Source organism: Manis javanica, chromosome 4 (genome assembly GCF_040802235.1).
Source record: "Manis javanica isolate MJ-LG chromosome 4, MJ_LKY, whole genome shotgun sequence".
In the NCBI taxonomy this organism is placed as follows: domain Eukaryota; kingdom Metazoa; phylum Chordata; class Mammalia; order Pholidota; family Manidae; genus Manis; species Manis javanica.
The window spans coordinates 100,302,000-100,319,138 of NC_133159.1; the positions used below are offsets into that span (position 1 = coordinate 100,302,000).

The window sequence follows — 17,139 nt, forward strand, 5'->3', positions numbered from 1 at the left end:
TTCTGGGAACAGAAACAAGATCATTAAAAGTGGGCAAGTCAGTCTGAGCAAAAGAGAGGCATAGGGAGGATGAAGGGCACTGGAAGAGAGGTCTGAATTCTGGAACTTCTGTGGGTAGATCTTTAGCAGATGTAAAGTAAAACTAGAGGGCTCAAGGAAGCTTAGAGTTAAGCTTAGCCAAAAGAGGCCACAGGAAGGAAACTAGCCTGCTGGGTAGGCTTCAGATCTTAAAGCAATAGTTCCTGGACATTGGCCTGCAGCAGCTTGAGCTGAAGGCCCTTCAAGGGAGCAGAGAGACCTCATGGGAATGGACAGAACCATTCATCTACCCTGTAACAGCCCCATTGCCACTATCAAGTATCTTAAGGTTTATTAGACCAAACTGTCCTCAGGAAGAAACAGGCACAATCTGAAATTTCTTCCAATTAAGGGTAAGTTTGAAGTACAAATAATCAGGTGGAAAATGTGGACCAATTTGTACTAAAGTGCGAGTAGGTGATAGATGATATCACAGACTCTTTCCTGTTTCTAAGTAGAATTAGATAAGTTAGAAATGCTGGGAAGTGAACTTTACCAGAGGAGGAAAAGAAAGAAATTAGTGAAAGAAAATGGTGGATGAGAATGGGGGGACACTGAAGGTATATTTCTGCCTACATCAGCCCCATTTAATTTCAGCTGCACAAGGACATCTTTGTCCCATGTCCCCTGGATCTGGGCTCACTAGGCTCTGGTTGCTAATGTAACTGACACTGTCAATTTTTATCTTATTAAGTCTCTGCTGCATTTGAAAGTATTGGCCAAACCCTCCTTTTGGGAACTCCACTTGCTTGGCTTCTGTCACCTCATCTCCTTAGGTTCTTTCCTTCCTCCTAACCAGTCCTTCTCAGTCTCTTTCTTAAACTCCTTTCACCCTGCCCTTAAATCATCTCTACTGGTCATTTCATTCTAAGCAATCTCTTCCACTTTTACCATTCTAAGTACCATTGTATCATGTAAGAGTCTTAAATCCCTATGCCTGGTCCAGGCTTCCTTGTAGGGCTTCAGATTCCTATCTTTCCGCCCCTGGGTATGCCCAGCTAAATGTCCCTCAGGCACCTGAAACTCAGTCTAAACCTGGCTCCTCCCTTGCTCTTCTCTCAGACATGCTCTTCTTCCCTTAGTCATTATACTGGCTAAAGATTCCACAGTGCATCTTATCCCTTAACCAGAATCCCAGAGTGTTCGACTTTTGACATATGTTCCATCGAGCCTACAGAAAACATTGTCCAGTTATACTGATCTAGCATCTAAATCTTCCTACACATATGCCTCACTAACTCTTAGTGAATTAATGGAGTGGTTATTCACTGCTTTTCCTGCTTCTAGTCTGGACCCTCTGAAATCCATCATTCCCATTGTCATCCAACTCTTTCACCTAAAAAGGTAAAATTGACTCTGTCATTCCCCTGCTTAGAGCACCTTCCTCCTTCAAGTGCCTCACAAAATGAAGACCTAATTTCTTGGCATGGCGTAGAGGGAGGGCTGTTCATGAGCTGGCCTTCACCTTTCTCCCCAGCATTAGTTCATCCCTCCCTCACCTTGGGATTTGTGCTCCATCCACTTCTGAAGGCTTTTAGCTCCCTGCACACCCTGCAGTGTTTTATCACCTCTCTGCCTTTGCTAGGACTAATCTGTCTTGTGCAATAGCATCCTGTCTCCCCATTTGCCTTCTTTTGGTTACACTGTTCATCATTTAAGACTCAGTTTCAGCTCTCTTCATAAACCATCTCTGATGGAATGTCCCTTCTCCTACTCTTACCCCAGAGACTGTATTTCCATAACACTTAACCACATTGTATCAAACTTTCTTCTCATTTGCTCCCCTCTTTAAACTGTGAGTTTCTTGGGAGCGGAGAATATATCTTATTTGTCTTTGTATCCCCAAAGCAGGTCTGGTACAGTGCCTGGCACGTAGTAGGCACGTCATAAGCATTGTTACTCTGAACTTCCAAGACCCCAAAAGGGTCACATAAACCATGTGTGTGTCTGTGGAGCTCAGGCAGCTTGGATGGAACTTCATTGTGTGTTTTTACTGTCCTGAATGATTGGATATGAATTATTAAAGGTCATACAAGCAGCTGCACAGGACAAAGCTGGAATTTTGATAAATCATTTATAATCTTTCAGAATGGCCTGTGGGTGTCCAAGAATTTTGGGGGAAAATGGGAAGAAATCCACAAAGCAGTATGTTTGGCCAAATGGTGAGTAGTAACAGAGGACTCCATATATGCAGAGCCCTAAACCTTTCCTGACAGTGCTGCCAAAAGTCATATGAATAAATATTGAGCACTTACTATGTGCCAAGTACTCTTCAGGGTGCCTTAAGGGATACTAGGGGGCTATGACACAGATCTTGACCTGGAGGAGCTTCTAATTCTGCTGGGAAAAAAAACTTATTCTCACTAAATGTTAGATTCTAAGTGTAACACATGGCATGTGACTGAGCAGCTACTGCCTGCAAAAGGTTTATTCTCTAGAAGTGGTGACATCAATTGCAATAGCATAAAATACAGCTTTGACTTATATAACTCTCTATGCCTGGATTTATTCCTCATCTAGAGATCCATTTCAGTTACATGGCATGTATCAAGTAGTCAAGAAGAGAACCCAAAGAGCTTCCAGGCTGCCAGTGTCACACTGTCCATGCACCAAGACTCATTCACTTCCCTGCATGGGGCCTCCCAGGTTCTGCATTGAAGATGATATAGTGGAGGGGCTGTTACTTGGGAGTCAACCTGTCTTTGTTCTAACCAGGCTATGCTGCTAGTCACAGGCTTAACCTCTCTGGGCTTTAGTTTTTTTCCTTTTGTGACAGATTTGTTTGGAGCACTTGGGGGATTGTTGAGCAAGAATTGAATTAAGAGCCTGCATACCTCTAAAATTCTGATTAGGCTAGATCCTTGTTTAAGCCTCTTCCTTCTCTCTCTTTGATTCATTTCAGCAAACTTGTTAATCTTGTTTCCCAGTTGATAGCAGATTGCTACCAGAGGTGAAGTAAATGAGTCTAACAGTGTGCACGTGCTGGCATGAGAATCCTATGCCAGAGAGCTGCATGAAAGCAGAAGAGCTGTAATAGCAGGCAAAAACCAAACATAACAGGATGGAATTATTTAGTGCTAGATCAAGATAGCACACATACCTCAGCAACTTCTCATGGGAACACTGTGTTATAATTTCATATGGTTCATGTTCATGATGGTGACCCATAATCCCAAGGCTTTAATATTTAATGTCCTCTATTTAGGACCCATAATCCCAAGAGTTTAATATTTAATGTCCTCTATTTAGGAAGTCAGGCAAACATGTGATAGAGACATTGCCAAATATGTCTACTAAAATATAAAAAAAGTTGCTTTATTTAAGTGAGTCTTCTCCAGAAAAAATCTGGTTAAATGAGGTTTTTACAGCACCGCTATGGTATACTGGCTTTTACTTTATGTATTTTTATGAATTGTGTTTGTACCTTACATGGTCTTATCAGGAAGGAATAATTTTTCAAGTAACTAAGTTAACAAACTGTTTCACTCCTAATGGACCTAAACTATGGAGGATATGTTCAATGCTATAGCAGTTTTGATCATTAAAACTCCTCAATACATAAGAATATCAAATCACCACATCATACATTTTAAATATCTTACAATTTTATTGTCAATTATATTTCAGTAAAGCTAAAAGAAACAAACAGGTGACTCATCTTTAAAACTAAAGTTATTTTGAAATGTATTTTATTTTGAATCCTATACAAGATTCTTTACTTTTGTAACTTATTTCTTTGATGAGTCTCTAAATATGAGATAACTGGCACACTGACAGCTGTTCAGTCACCTTTGAGAACTTTGATTTCTAGTAATTTACAGCCTTTAGTCCTGAAAGAACATGCTCAGACTCAGCACCTTCTGTTGGTGCTAATCTGTAAGTACTATCAGTGTCTGAATCTAGCTTCCTGCAAACTCCTTTTCCAAGTTAGAATTTAAATAATTCACCCTCTGACCTAGTTGTCTATTTGAGATAAAGACTAAATTATTTAGCTCATGCAAAGCATTGAACCAGGTTCTGAGGGAAACAGTACAGCAAAAAAACTGAGTGCCTGCCCTCAGAAGAACCCAGTAATGTAGTCAGAGAGATTAGGCATACATATGTGATTAAAATATTTAACTAGGGATAAAAGAGTGCCAAGTAGCTTATATAGAATGATATAGAACAGTTTCCCAACCTTAAGGGTAACAGTTTTGGAGCAAATAATTCTTTGCTGTAGAAGTTATCCTGTCCATGGTAGGATGTTTGGCAGTATCCATGGCCTCTGCCCAATAAAGAGTTGAAATGACTTCACCTACCTCAGTTGTGACAACAAAACATACCCATAGGGGAGCAAAATCACCCCTATTTGAGAACCCCTGCTTCAGAAGTTTGCAGCAAAGAAGTCTTTCAGTTTTAGTGACAGGGAAAGCTTCTTGGAAAAGCTAGATTTTAAGCTGGAACCTGAAGATTGTGAAGGTAAGATTTGGTTACATGGGAGAAAAGCATTTTAAGAAGGAAAACAGTGTGAGCAAATGCAAGAGACGGATTGGGAGAGAGGTAAGTAGACCAGTCTGACCAGCTGGAAGAGGTCAGATAAGTAGAGGACTGGGGAAGATGCCTGGAGTCAGGCTGTGGGAACCTTGACCATAGAGGCTGTGAAGTTGGATGCACAGCATCTAAGAAAGCTGGTACTTAGGGATGAAACTTACTAGACTTGCTTGGCACTTTGTGACTAAGGTTGACACAGTCCATTAGCGGTCTTGAGCCATGTCTTTTTCCCTGTGTTTGCCTCATTGTAGGGGATCAGAAAACACCATCTTCTTTACCACCTATGTGAATGGCTCCTGCAGTAAGTATATTTTAATCCCAGAAAAGAGTGTCCTGTGGTCCACAGTAGAATATTCTGGGTTAGAAGAGAGAGAAACATCAAAGAACCTTCCATTCTCCTGTAATTTCAAAAGCTAGAGATAGCTATTAATGATTTTTAAAATCTTGAAAGTACAACCAAATTACTGTGCCTAGATGAAATAAAGATGCCATTTATGCACAGAGACAATATACTTAATTTTAGCAGTGTATTTACGCAAAGTAAATATTAGGCTACAAACAATAATAAATTGAAATGTATAGTGATTTCTGCAAAAGAGCATTGATTGTGTTTGTGTTGGAAACCATTGGCTTTCCAATCATTGGCACAGTTTCAAAGCAAAAAGCATAATCTTTTCATTTACTCATTCAACAAACATATTTCATTTATTCATTCACTCATTTGAGCACCTGCAGTAATATGCTAAACACTGTTCCAAGGATGGAGAGAATAAGACACACCAAAATGGGCTCTCATGGAGCTTAAATTCAAATGGGGATATTGGATCATCAGCAAGAAAACCAAAACTCTCAAATAAGACAACTTAACATAGACTAAGAGTTTCAAACAAGTATATGTGTCGTGAAAAAAGTAAAGCAGAATGTTCTGGCTGGGGTGTTTTTATGTAGTACTATATTGGAATTAAGTAAACTCTATCTGTCCATTGTAAAAGCTCACATGTATAAAAGTAAAACCCAAATGTGAATTTTCTGTGTTTAATGCCGTATTATTTTATATTGTCACTTGATTAACATGCATAGTCTTAAAAATTATTTAGCAATAAAATTAACAATTCTAAACTAGGTGTTTTGAACTAGAAGCTCACCAGTAAGTGAACTTTTAACTAATACTTTGTCTTGTTTAAGAAGCTGACCTTGGGGCACTGGAATTATGGAGAACTTCAGACTTGGGGAAAAGCTTCAAAACAATTGGTGTGAAAATCTACTCGTTTGGTCTTGGGGGACGTTTCCTTTTTGCCTCTGTGATGGCCAATAAGGTGAGAGTTCACCTCTTCTCTTTGGATTCTGATATTTCTGTAGATATGCCTCATATAGATCCCTTTTACTACTTGTACTGACAGTTTCTCTCTTGCCTTTTTGCAATATTTAATATCACTGTAAGATTTAGGGGTGATCCTTTTTATAAGCTGATTGACTCTTTTGGGCTACTTTGTACTTCAACTGTTATGTTTTGGGATATGTAGACCCAGTGTTTGGTCTTTGCTCAGACATGGATATCTGAAAAATGCAATCTACTTGCTCATTATCCAATGATAATAGAAGTAGGTAATATTAATTGAGTACCTACTATATAATAGGTACTATCCTGGGTCCCAGGAATATAGCAGTGAGCAAAACAGATAAAAGTCCTGCTTTCGGAGCTTGAATTCAATTAGGGAGATAGATATAAAGCTAATAGATAAGATGTACTATCAGGTAATGATTGACGCTGTGAAGAAATCTAAGGCAGAGTAAGGACCTAGAAAGTGACAGGACTTGGTGCAATGCTGTTTTAGGTAGGGCATTTTAGCTGGGCTCTGGGAGACCTGCTGAAGGGAGAGTATAGCTTTGTAGACATCTAGTCTAAGGAAAGAGGAAGTAGAAAGACACTCAGATTGGAGCATGCTTGAAATATTGAAGAGAAGTGAGAAGAGCCGCATGGCTGGAGCACAGAGAATGGTGGTCTGAAGAGGGAAAGCCAGTGGCCAGATCATACAGAGTCTTTATAGGTTATAATGAAGACCTTGGCTTCTATTCTTCATGTGCTGGGAAGTTGTGAAAGGATTGTGAGCAGAGGAATTGCATAATCTGGCTTCTCTTTCAACCAAATAGGTTATGTGTAGATAGCCTATCTGGGGCAGGGATGGAAGCAGCAAGAGCAGCTGGGAGGCCATTACAGTACTGAGAGAGATGTATTAACAGGGGATAAGAGAAGTGGTTAGATTGTGGCTGTATTTTTTAACATATTGCCAATAGGATTTGCTGATGGATTAGATATGAATTGTGAGAAAATGAAAGGAACCCAGAAGAGACTCTTCAGCCCGAACAACTGGGTGAATGTGGTGCCATTTACTGAGATGGCAAAGATTGCAGGAGAAGCACATTTGTGAGAGGAAAAATCAAGAATCAAGTTTTGGATATGAGATGCTTATTAGTTCTAACTAAGTAGAAATGTCAACTAAGCATTTGGGTATATGAATCTCCCAAAATTATATGGTATTTAAAGCTGTATGACTAGATGCTGTCTTCTAGAGGAATGAGTAGGTAGAGAAGAGGTGGGAGGACTGAGCATGCCCTGAAGCACCCCAACACTTAAAGGTTGGAAAGAGATGGAGAATCCAGCAAAGAAGACAAGAAGGAGGGGCCAGTGAGGTAGGGTAACAGGACAGTATGATGTTGTGAAAACCAAGTGAAAAATGTGTTTTAAGAAGGAAGTGGTCAGCTGTGTTAAACTTAGATCTAAGTTAGATGAGTTATGAGAATTATCTACTAGAATTAGCAAAGTAGAGGTTGTTGGTGACCATGATGAAAGCTGTGTCAGTGACATTAAAATACTAATTAGAGTAGATTCAGAGAGAATTAGAGATGGGGAATTAGACACAGTAACTACACATAACTCCCTCATGCAATTTTGTAATAATTCTCCCAACAACCCTATGAGCTAACACTGTTACCTCAATTTTTATTTGAGGAAATTGAGCAACTTGGCTAAGGTCACCCAGAGATAGAACTCTGGTGGAAATCAGACTGTCAGTTTCCAGGTGTAGCCTCCTACACTACACAGTTACTGTCTATAAAATTAAAATTCGATGTGCTTTTGGAATCTAGTTTCCACCTATAACAATGAAAGTAAGATTGGAAGTAAACATCGAGGTGTGACTTAGGAAAATAGTAAACGTACTTGTCACTGAACTTTAAGGAATATTTAACAGAAGGAGGCCATGAGACTAATTCTCATGCCCTGTCTAATAGCTATCTTAAACTATTTATCAGAGAGTAGGTGTTAATTGTCTCCCTAACAGATCCTTTAAATGGCTAAATATTCCTTGATCAACTTCCTTATATTAATTTTTGACCCTCCTTGGCCTCTTCCCAGCTTGTACACTGTCCCTTCATTATGGCAGTTCCAAGAGACTTCCTTAAAGAGGAGACATGTCACATCTTGACTTCCCTTGTGATCTCCCAAACATGGATTTCACCTCCAATTTTTAGACCCTTAAGTATCTAATTCTTTGGATTATGTCATGACCATCCCAAAGAGACCAAACTTTTGTGCAGCAAACATCATTTTAAAAATTATCTGAGCAAGCATATGCTATAAAACTGAACTAATGTTGGTCCCATCAAACCTTTAGTTGTATTGAAGGAAATTGGAATGCCAGAGGTTGGGAGGATAGTGTCTCACAGGGCCCTATCAGAATGAAGAAGCCAAAGAGGAAGCCAAGACAGCCCTACTTACAGCAGAATGAGCTATTCCATTGCCTGGAACTTTGGTAGAGGTCAGAAACTGCTTTGGTAATTAGTACTGGGACGTTTCATTTATAACAACTGTACCCAGTGACGAAATGGATAATGATGCTTACAATTAGTAATTATGTCCCTCTCCATGTTCCTGCACATGGCATCTTTGTGGAAAATTAAAAAGATAAATATTGGCATTTTTTCCAGGATACAACAAGAAGGATTCATGTGTCAACAGATCAAGGGGACACATGGAGCATGGCCCAACTCCCCTCTGTGGGGCAGGAACAATTCTATTCTATTCTAGCAGCTAATGAAGACATGGTGTTCATGCATGTAGATGAACCTGGAGGTAAGTGGCCCACCCTTGAATGCAGAGATTTAAGCTTTAGGGCCCTACTTTGAGTAGCTTTCTTTCTTATCTGTTGATTCTTCCTCTTACCTCTAGGAATTTATTAATTTCCTACTGAATACTCTGTCTTAGAGATCATATGTAGCCTCTGTTAGAGAGGTAACTTGTTTTGGCACTCTTTAATTGGTTTATGTGTGTTTCTAAGTGTTCTACAGCAATGCTGCTTAAAGAGTGGTCAGAGGACTAGTACTGACTTGTAAACTCTTTGTTACCAAATAAGTGCAGAAAGCAAAAGCAAGCTGTGAGAAACTCTTACAGTTGTTTGACAAAGTAATTTTCTATCCATTGAATCTAATCATTAAAAAGTTTATTGTATTTTGTCTTTTGTATTTCATTCTTCTAGTGATTATATATTTCACGTAAGCCTTGGTTTGTTACATAATGGAAAACTTTAAATTTCTTTTAGCACAGATAGTTTGAAAAGCATTGTTCTAGAGTATAAAGATTTAGAGGTGCCTCAAAGGAAAAACTTCTCAGATTCAGAAAGACATATGCACCCCTATGTTTATCACAGCACTATTTACAATAGCCAAGATATGGAAGCAACTTAAGTGTCCATCAGTAGATGAATAGATAAAGAAGATATGGTACATATACACAGTGGAATACTATTCAGCCATAAGAAAGAAACAAGTCCTACCATTTGCAACAACATGGATGGAGCTAGAGGGTATTATGCTCAGTGAAATAAGCCAGGCAAAGAAAGACAAATACCAAATGATTTCCCTCATTTGTGGAGTATAACAACGAAGCAAAACTGAAGAAACAAAATAGCAGCAGACTCACAGACTCCAAGAAGGGACTAGTGGTTACCAAAGGGGAGGGATGGAGGAAGGCGGGTGGGGAGGGAGGGAGAAGGGGATTGTGGGGTATCATGACTGGTGCACATGGTGTGTGTGAGGTCACGAGGAAGACAGTGTGGCTCAGAGAAGACAAATAGGGACTCTGTGGCATCTTACTACACTGATGGACAGTGACTGCAGTGGGGTATGGTGGGGGATTCAGTAATAAGGGGGAATGTAATAACCACATTGTTTTTCTTGTGAAACCTTCATAAAAGTGTATATTGATGATACCTTAATTAAAAAAAAAGATTTAGACATGCATAAAATAGGAATCTAAATGAAGTACCTTTGCCACCAAAATGTATCTGGGAAGAGCTTCTCTGTAGCATCTGGTTAATTGATTCAACAAACTCGGCATCTACCATAATCCAGTCAGTGAACTGGGTACTAGAATTGAAGAAGGACGTGAAATCTATCTTAAGTACCAAGCCTTGATTAATTCTCAAGTCTTTGTCTACATGAAGAGAAACAGTTGGCTGATGTGTGCAGTCAGCCAGTCATGTGTATGGTTAAACTATTTTCTCTCTGTTTTCTCTCAAGACTTAGTGTTTCTGTTTGTCTATTTCAGATACTGGCTTTGGCACAATCTTTACCTCAGATGATCGAGGCATTGTGTATTCCAAGTCGTTGGACCGACATCTCTACACCACCACAGGTGGCGAGACAGACTTTACCAATGTAACCTCCCTCCGTGGGGTCTACATGACAAGTGTGCTCTCAGAAGGTGAGTCTTGGTGCTGCTGTCCTTCAGCTGGGCGTATTGGGAGTTGAGGCTTTGGGAGACTGATGGTGCTGTCCTCCCACTAATGTTGCTTGCCTTGCCAACACACCTCCCCAAATAAATTCTGCCTCTGTATTTTGAATAAGTTTGGCACACAGAACTAAGAAAAAGCAAAGCAACCGAAAGTAAAAATAAAGACTTTTTAGTTCTATGTTGTCTAGTTTATAAAATAAATCTTCTATATTGGACAGTTCAGGCCTACAAGAATGAGCCTGAGTTTGAGCCACTTTCTGCTTTTCTCCTGCCTTTCTGAATGAGATCTGCCCTGAATCTGATTTTAAATTCAGTCTGTCCTCCCCCACTCACACACATGCTGTCAGTCCCCTACAGCTGTGCAAGCTTTTTCCATAGCACTTATTTTCCAACATGCTAGATAATTTACCTATTTATAACATCTAGTGCTTGTCAGTCTCACCCTGCTAGAATATATATTTCACAAAGCTTTTTTGTTTGTTTTCTTCACTGATACCTTCCCAAAGCCTTACAACAGTTTTCACGTAGTGGGCACACAGTAAATGTTGAATAAGTGAATTTTCCTCCATTTACTTTGTTGTTTGATTTTTCTTGGAAAACTCAAAGCATGTTATTTCTGAATTTGAGCCTGCAACAGTTTCTACCATTGAAAATAGAGAATGGGGAAGAGACATGAGGAAAAAAAAGATATAAGAGGGAGGGGATATGAGGTAGTAAAAGACAAAAATTAGGAATTATTAATTCAGTCTTATGTGCATATGTTCATTCAAATCTTGAGATTCTCTAAAATAAACCTGGTATCATGGCCTTGTCTGAGTAGAGATTAGGATGCCTTCCCATGATAGATTTTACTTCCAAGGCAAGCAAGCAAGAAGGAGAAGGTACATCATTATGTTTGCATTGATAAGGAAATAAAAGGTATCTTTTTTCAAGAGTTTCAGTCTAGATGATTCCTGGAATCATTTGGGTGTGTTCAGGTGGGAAGCCTTCTTCAGATGCCATATTTAGAGTGCTGCTCAGTTACTCACTGACACGGAGCTGTTAGTCAGGTGCTATAGTGGGACTCCGGGGTTATCATGGTGTTACCTAGTCTCAGGAGAGAGCTAAGCAATGATAAAAATTTAATAGGGTGCTTCCAGTGTGTCAGGGTTAATATCTTTCTTTTCCCATTCAGATAATTCTATCCAGACTATGATCACTTTTGACCAAGGAGGAAGATGGAAGCACCTTAGGAAGCCTGAAAAAAGTGAATGCGATGCTACAGCAAAAAATAAGAATGAGGTTTGTTTTATTCCGATTGTCATAAGTATTTGAAGCAAAGAAGAGGTTTTATTCTGCTCTTAGCAATGCCAGGCTCATTTGGATAAGGAAGTTTCATGCTTGATTAGGATCCACAACTAAAGATGGAAAGTTTAGAAATGAAAGTAATGAAACTAACTTAGAATGTAGGAAATAGGAACTGTGGAGAAAGGCCAAAATACTCTATTTTTGTCTTTTAAAGAAAAACAAAACGGAAGACTAACAATTTGTGTTAGTTTACTAAACTGCTGAATGGAAGCAGAATGGAAAAATGGGCCAGTGATTAATCAGGAGTCAGGATGGCAGCTATGAGACTTTCAGAATTCTACAAAAAGCTATGTTATTCATGAGCAGGGCAAAGCCATGCTGGCCAAAAACAAACGCAAGAGAACATGGCCTTCTCTTCTCCTTTGCCTGGGCTTCTCAGAGCTGGTGGGTGTGGGTGCCACCCCAAAGAGCAAGGGAGGGCAGGAGCTGGTCCCTCTGAGGAGAGGTTGAGAACTAGAAACACAAAGGCGTTGCTCCAGAAGATCCCAGATTCCAGGAGTGAGAGGTTTTGATAGGCAATAGAAAAGGGAGACAAGCTTTGTGTCAGGCTCTCATAGAATTTGAGAGAAGCTTAGGGTAACACTGGGTGTTTCTTCAAAAAGGGGCAGTTGTTGTAGTTTCCAAGCTCTCTGCAGAGTCCTTGTGGCCAGTGTGCACTCTGCTGTTCTAGGCTGGGTTTTCTGTTTTAAGAGTCCTAATGTGAGTCTCTTCAACAACGGATGTTGGCAAAACTGGACAGCTACATGTAAGAGAATGAAACTGGATTACTGTCTAACCTCATACACAAAACTAGACTTGAAATGGATCAAAGACCCAAATGTAAGTCATGAAACCATAAAACTCTTAAAAGATAACATAGGCAAAAGTCTTTTGAATATAAACATGAGCAACATTTTTCTGAACACATCTCCTTGGGCAAGGGAAACAAAAGCAAAAATGAACAAATGACCACATCAAACTAAAAGGCTTCTGTACAGCAAAGGACACCATCAGTAGAACAAAAAGGCATCCTACGGTATGGGAGAATATATTTGTAAATGACGTATCCAACATGGGGTCAACATCTAAAATATATGAAGAATTCAAATGCCTCAACACCCAAAAGGCAAATAACCCGATTAAAAAATGGGTGAAGGATATGAACAGACACTTCTCCAAAGAACAAATTCAGATGGCCAACAGGCACATGAAGAGATGCTCCGCATCACTAATTATCAGAGAAATGCAAATTAAAACCACAATGAGATACCACCTCACACCAGTTAGGATGGCCAACATCCAAAAGACAAGGAACAACAAATGCTGGTGAGAATGCGGAGGAAGGGGAACCCTCTTACGCTGTTGGTGGGAGTGTAAATTAGTTCACCCATTGTGGAAGGCAATGTGGAGGTTCCTCAAAAAACTAAAAATAAAAATACCACTTGATCCGGGAATCCCACTCCTTGGAATTTACCCAAAGAATACCACTTCTCAGACTCAAAAAGACATATGCACCTCTATGTTTATTGCAGCACTATTTACAGTAGCCAAGATATGGAAGCAACCTAAGTGTCCATCAGTAGATGAATGGTTAAAGAAGATGTGGTACATATACACAATAGAATACTATTCAGCCATAAGAAGAAACAGATCCTACCATTTGCAACAACATGGATGGAGCTAGAGGGTACTATGCTCAGTGAAATAAGCCAGATGGAGAAAGACAAATACCAAAGGATTTCCCTCATTTGTGGAGTATAAGAACGAAGCAAAACTGAAGGAAAAAAATAGCAGCAGACTCACAGACTCCAGGAAGGCACTAGTGGTTACCAAAGGGGAGGGGTGGGAAAGGGGATTGAGGAATATTATGATTAGTACGCATGATGGGGGGGAGTCACCAGGAAGACAGTGTAGCACAGAGAAGACAAATAGTGATTCTGTGGCATCTTACTATGCTGATGGACAGTGACCACAAGGGGTGTTGGGGGGACTTGATAATATGGGTGAATGTAGTAACCACAATGTTTTTCATGTGAAACCTTTACAAAAGTGTATATTAATGATAACTTAATAAAAAATAAATAAATATTTTAAAAAGAGTCAGTGTGAGATGAAGTGAACCTGCACCACCCCCAGTGCTTGCTCTCTCCCTTCTCTATACTCATGTATGCTGTTGTCTGTCCCTTTTGCTCCCTTTTTATGGTCATGCTGCTGGGGCCTTGCCTTGCACCTGCCCTCCTCAACCTGAAGTCTACACAGGTACAGCGGCCTGTTTGCTTGCCTTGCCCCACTCATGCTCCTGTGCCTCTTCATGGGTCCCCTATGCCTGTGAATAAAGTCTGTGCTTCTTACCTGGTGAACGAAGGTCCTCTCCTCCCCTCAGGCTCTCTTGTCATTGCCCATTTCACCACTGACACATGCCTTGTTGTGGTCCTATGCTGCTTCCTAAGCATCCTGCCCATGCCCCTGCCTCTGTGTCCTCACCCACGTCACTCCTGGGGAGGCTGTGTGTGTCCTGCTTTCCCCGATTCATTAGGATTAGTGGAAATTCTCCCCATCCTCAGTGCCCATCCTCAGTTAGAACCAGTCATTTCTTTTAATTTCATTAATTGTTTGCTTGAACCTCTTTTTAATTGCAGTAAAATATATGACATAAAATTAACATTTTAACCAATTTGAATCTCTTTTAAAGCACTGAATTTCATTCTGCTTTATACCTCAACTAGTTTCTGAGAAATACTTCTTAAAGACAGGACCAGGTCTTATTTCAAATCACCACCACATCCTGTACAGTATCTGAAATATGTCAGGCGCTCATCAAGTTTATTTGTGTGGAATCACACTTCAAATATTTATCAGAGGTTTTCATATAATTCAGGAATAAAATAAACTAAACCAGATAACACATGAGAAAATAATTGCATCATTTGCTCCCAAAGACACTAATGCATTTCAGAATCAAAAATTTCCTCCTGGGGCTACACTCAACAACAACAAAATAACCCAGATTAATAATGCGCAAAGGACTTGAATGGACATTTCTCTAAAGAAAATATACAAATGGCCAGTAAGATGCTTGACATCACTAATTATGAAAGAAATGTACATCAGAACCACAGCAGAACACCTCATGGTGTTCATGGCTACTATAAAAATGACAAGTGGTGTCAAGGATTTGGAGAAAGTGGCATCCTTGTACACTGTTGGTGGGAATATAAAGTGGTATAGCCACTTAATGTATATATAAAGTCTGAATGGTTCTAGTGGTTCCTCAAAAATTTAAATGTAGAACTATCATATGATCTAGGATTTCCACTTCTAGATATATATCCAAAAGAACTGAAAGCAGAGTCTCAAAGAGATATTCACAAGCCTGTGTTCAAAGCAGCATTATTCTCAATAGCCACAGTTTTTTGGTGGAAGCATCCCAGGCATCCATTGACAGATGAATGTATAAACAAAGTGGTGTATACATAACAAAGGAATAATATTCAGTCTTTAAAAAGCAGGAAATTCTGACATATGCTACTACATGGATGAACCTTAAGTATATTATGCTAAGTGGAATAGGTAGTCACCAAAAGACAAATACTGTATGACTCCACTTTTATGAGGTGCCTAGAGTAGTCATATTCATAGAGACAGAAAGTAATGGTGGTTGCCTGGAGCTGGGAAGGAGGTACTGGGAAGTTACTGTTTAAATGAGTATAGAGTTTTAGTCATACAGGATGAAAAGTTCCAGAGATGGAGAGTTGTGGTGGTTGCACAACAGTGTGAATGTCTTAGCACCACTGAACTATACACTTAAAAATGGTTAAGAAGGTACATTTTATGGCATGTGTATTTTACCATAATTTTTTTTAAAAGTATCCTATTGAGTTCTGGGTCTAAGTTCAAAGCTTTATTAGAAGGCTCTGTAGCTGAGTAAAAAACTGTGCTTTTGGTTTCAATTGTAGCTTTGTTTTCTTTTCACAGTGCAGCCTTCATATTCATGCTTCCTACAGCATCTCCCAGAAGCTCAATGTTCCAGCGGCCCCACTCTCTGAGCCTAATGCCGTTGGCATAGTCATTGCCCATGGTAAGCAGCCCTGCCCTCACCTCCCTGGGAAGAAGTAGCTAAGCACACAGAAACTCAGTCACAGCCTTGAGCCCTTTAAGAAACCCACCATACATAGCATTTATCATCTTTTGTAGAAATTCTTGCATGATAGTGATACTTCGGGCTCTTCACAGACTGCCGTCAGAGGGAGCAGCGTGATTTCTCCCCCTCCCAAATTTTCAGTAGCCTTTTTTTTCTATTAGAAGAAGTGTGATAGGAAATTGAATAAGTTCATTGAAAATTATTCTCTTGGCAGTAAATCCTGTTTGATTGCTGATTGGTGCTGATGAAATGGTGGACTATGTTGTAGGTAGCGTGGGGGATGCCATCTCAGTGATGATCCCGGATGTGTACATCTCAGATGACGGGGGTTACTCCTGGGCGAAGATGCTAGAAGGGCCTCACTATTACACCATCCTGGATTCCGGAGGCATCATTGTGGCCATTGAGCACAGCAGCCATCCTATCAATGTGATTAAGTATGCATGAGCTCAGTTCCACTCTCACTATCTGCAGAAAGGGCAACTGTGAGATATTTTAAGTTTGTTGCAGGGAAGTTATGAACCCTGATTCATGTTTGTGCCATCAGCAGGATTGTAGGGAAGGTTCCTGGAGGGACTGCATTTAAAGCAACTCAGATTGAAGGTGTTGCTTTTTCCTCCGAGTCCCTCCACATAAGACTTTTCATCACTTTTTAAAAATACTCCTTTTTCTTTCCACAAGAATATTATGAAAGCATTTAAGCACTCTGGGTGGGACATGATTTCTTAAATACAAGTTCTTATAACATAATTACTGTTTGTTGATTTAGAAGCCCATTTTTATATAGGTCACTACCTCTCTCCTTTGTAAGAATTTTTATAAAAGCATTTCCTTTGATAATCCCTGAATGAATTCCTTTTCCCCACCCTGTTAATTGTAGGCATTAAAAATTAATATAATTGTCAGTCAGCAAGCCATCACCTAAGTATGAGGTTTCTTCTCTGGTTTGGTATCAAACAGCCAGAGCAGTTTCCTGATATTACCATAAATGTTGACCCTCTCATGATCTTTCTCTAATTATGGTTTCAGGTTCTCTACAGACGAAGGTCAGTGCTGGCAAACCTACATGTTCAGCAGGGAGCCCATCTACTTCACCGGTCTAGCTTCAGAACCTGGAGCTAGGTCCATGAATATCAGTATTTGGGGCTTCACAGAATCTTTCCTGACTCGCCAGTGGGTCTCCTACACTATTGATTTTAAAGATATCCTTGAAAGGAATTGTGAGTGTCTCATTTGACCTTTTCTATCAGAAGCTTGTAAGCCTATTTCCCTA

The 17,139-nt window shown here is 39.8% G+C and overlaps 1 protein-coding gene across 4 annotated transcripts in view; it reads left to right on the plus strand.

Annotated features, from left to right (window-relative positions):
* The window catches only part of SORT1 (sortilin 1), an 82,867-nt gene that overhangs the window by 44,209 nt on the left and 21,519 nt on the right, over nt 1-17,139 (plus strand). For 2 of the 4 annotated variants that reach the window (XM_073234446.1, XM_037001557.2), the window contains exons 6-14: nt 2,167-2,240; nt 4,860-4,909; nt 5,794-5,924; nt 8,596-8,740; nt 10,214-10,369; nt 11,574-11,680; nt 15,701-15,803; nt 16,135-16,303; nt 16,896-17,086. In XM_073234446.1, coding sequence (XP_073090547.1) covers nt 2,167-2,240; nt 4,860-4,909; nt 5,794-5,924; nt 8,596-8,740; nt 10,214-10,369; nt 11,574-11,680; nt 15,701-15,803; nt 16,135-16,303; nt 16,896-17,086 — 1,126 coding nt within the window. The remainder of the gene's footprint in view (nt 1-2,166; nt 2,241-4,859; nt 4,910-5,793; nt 5,925-8,595; nt 8,741-10,213; nt 10,370-11,573; nt 11,681-15,700; nt 15,804-16,134; nt 16,304-16,895; nt 17,087-17,139) is intronic. The other 2 variants (XM_073234447.1, XM_073234448.1) reach the window with 1 other exon arrangement.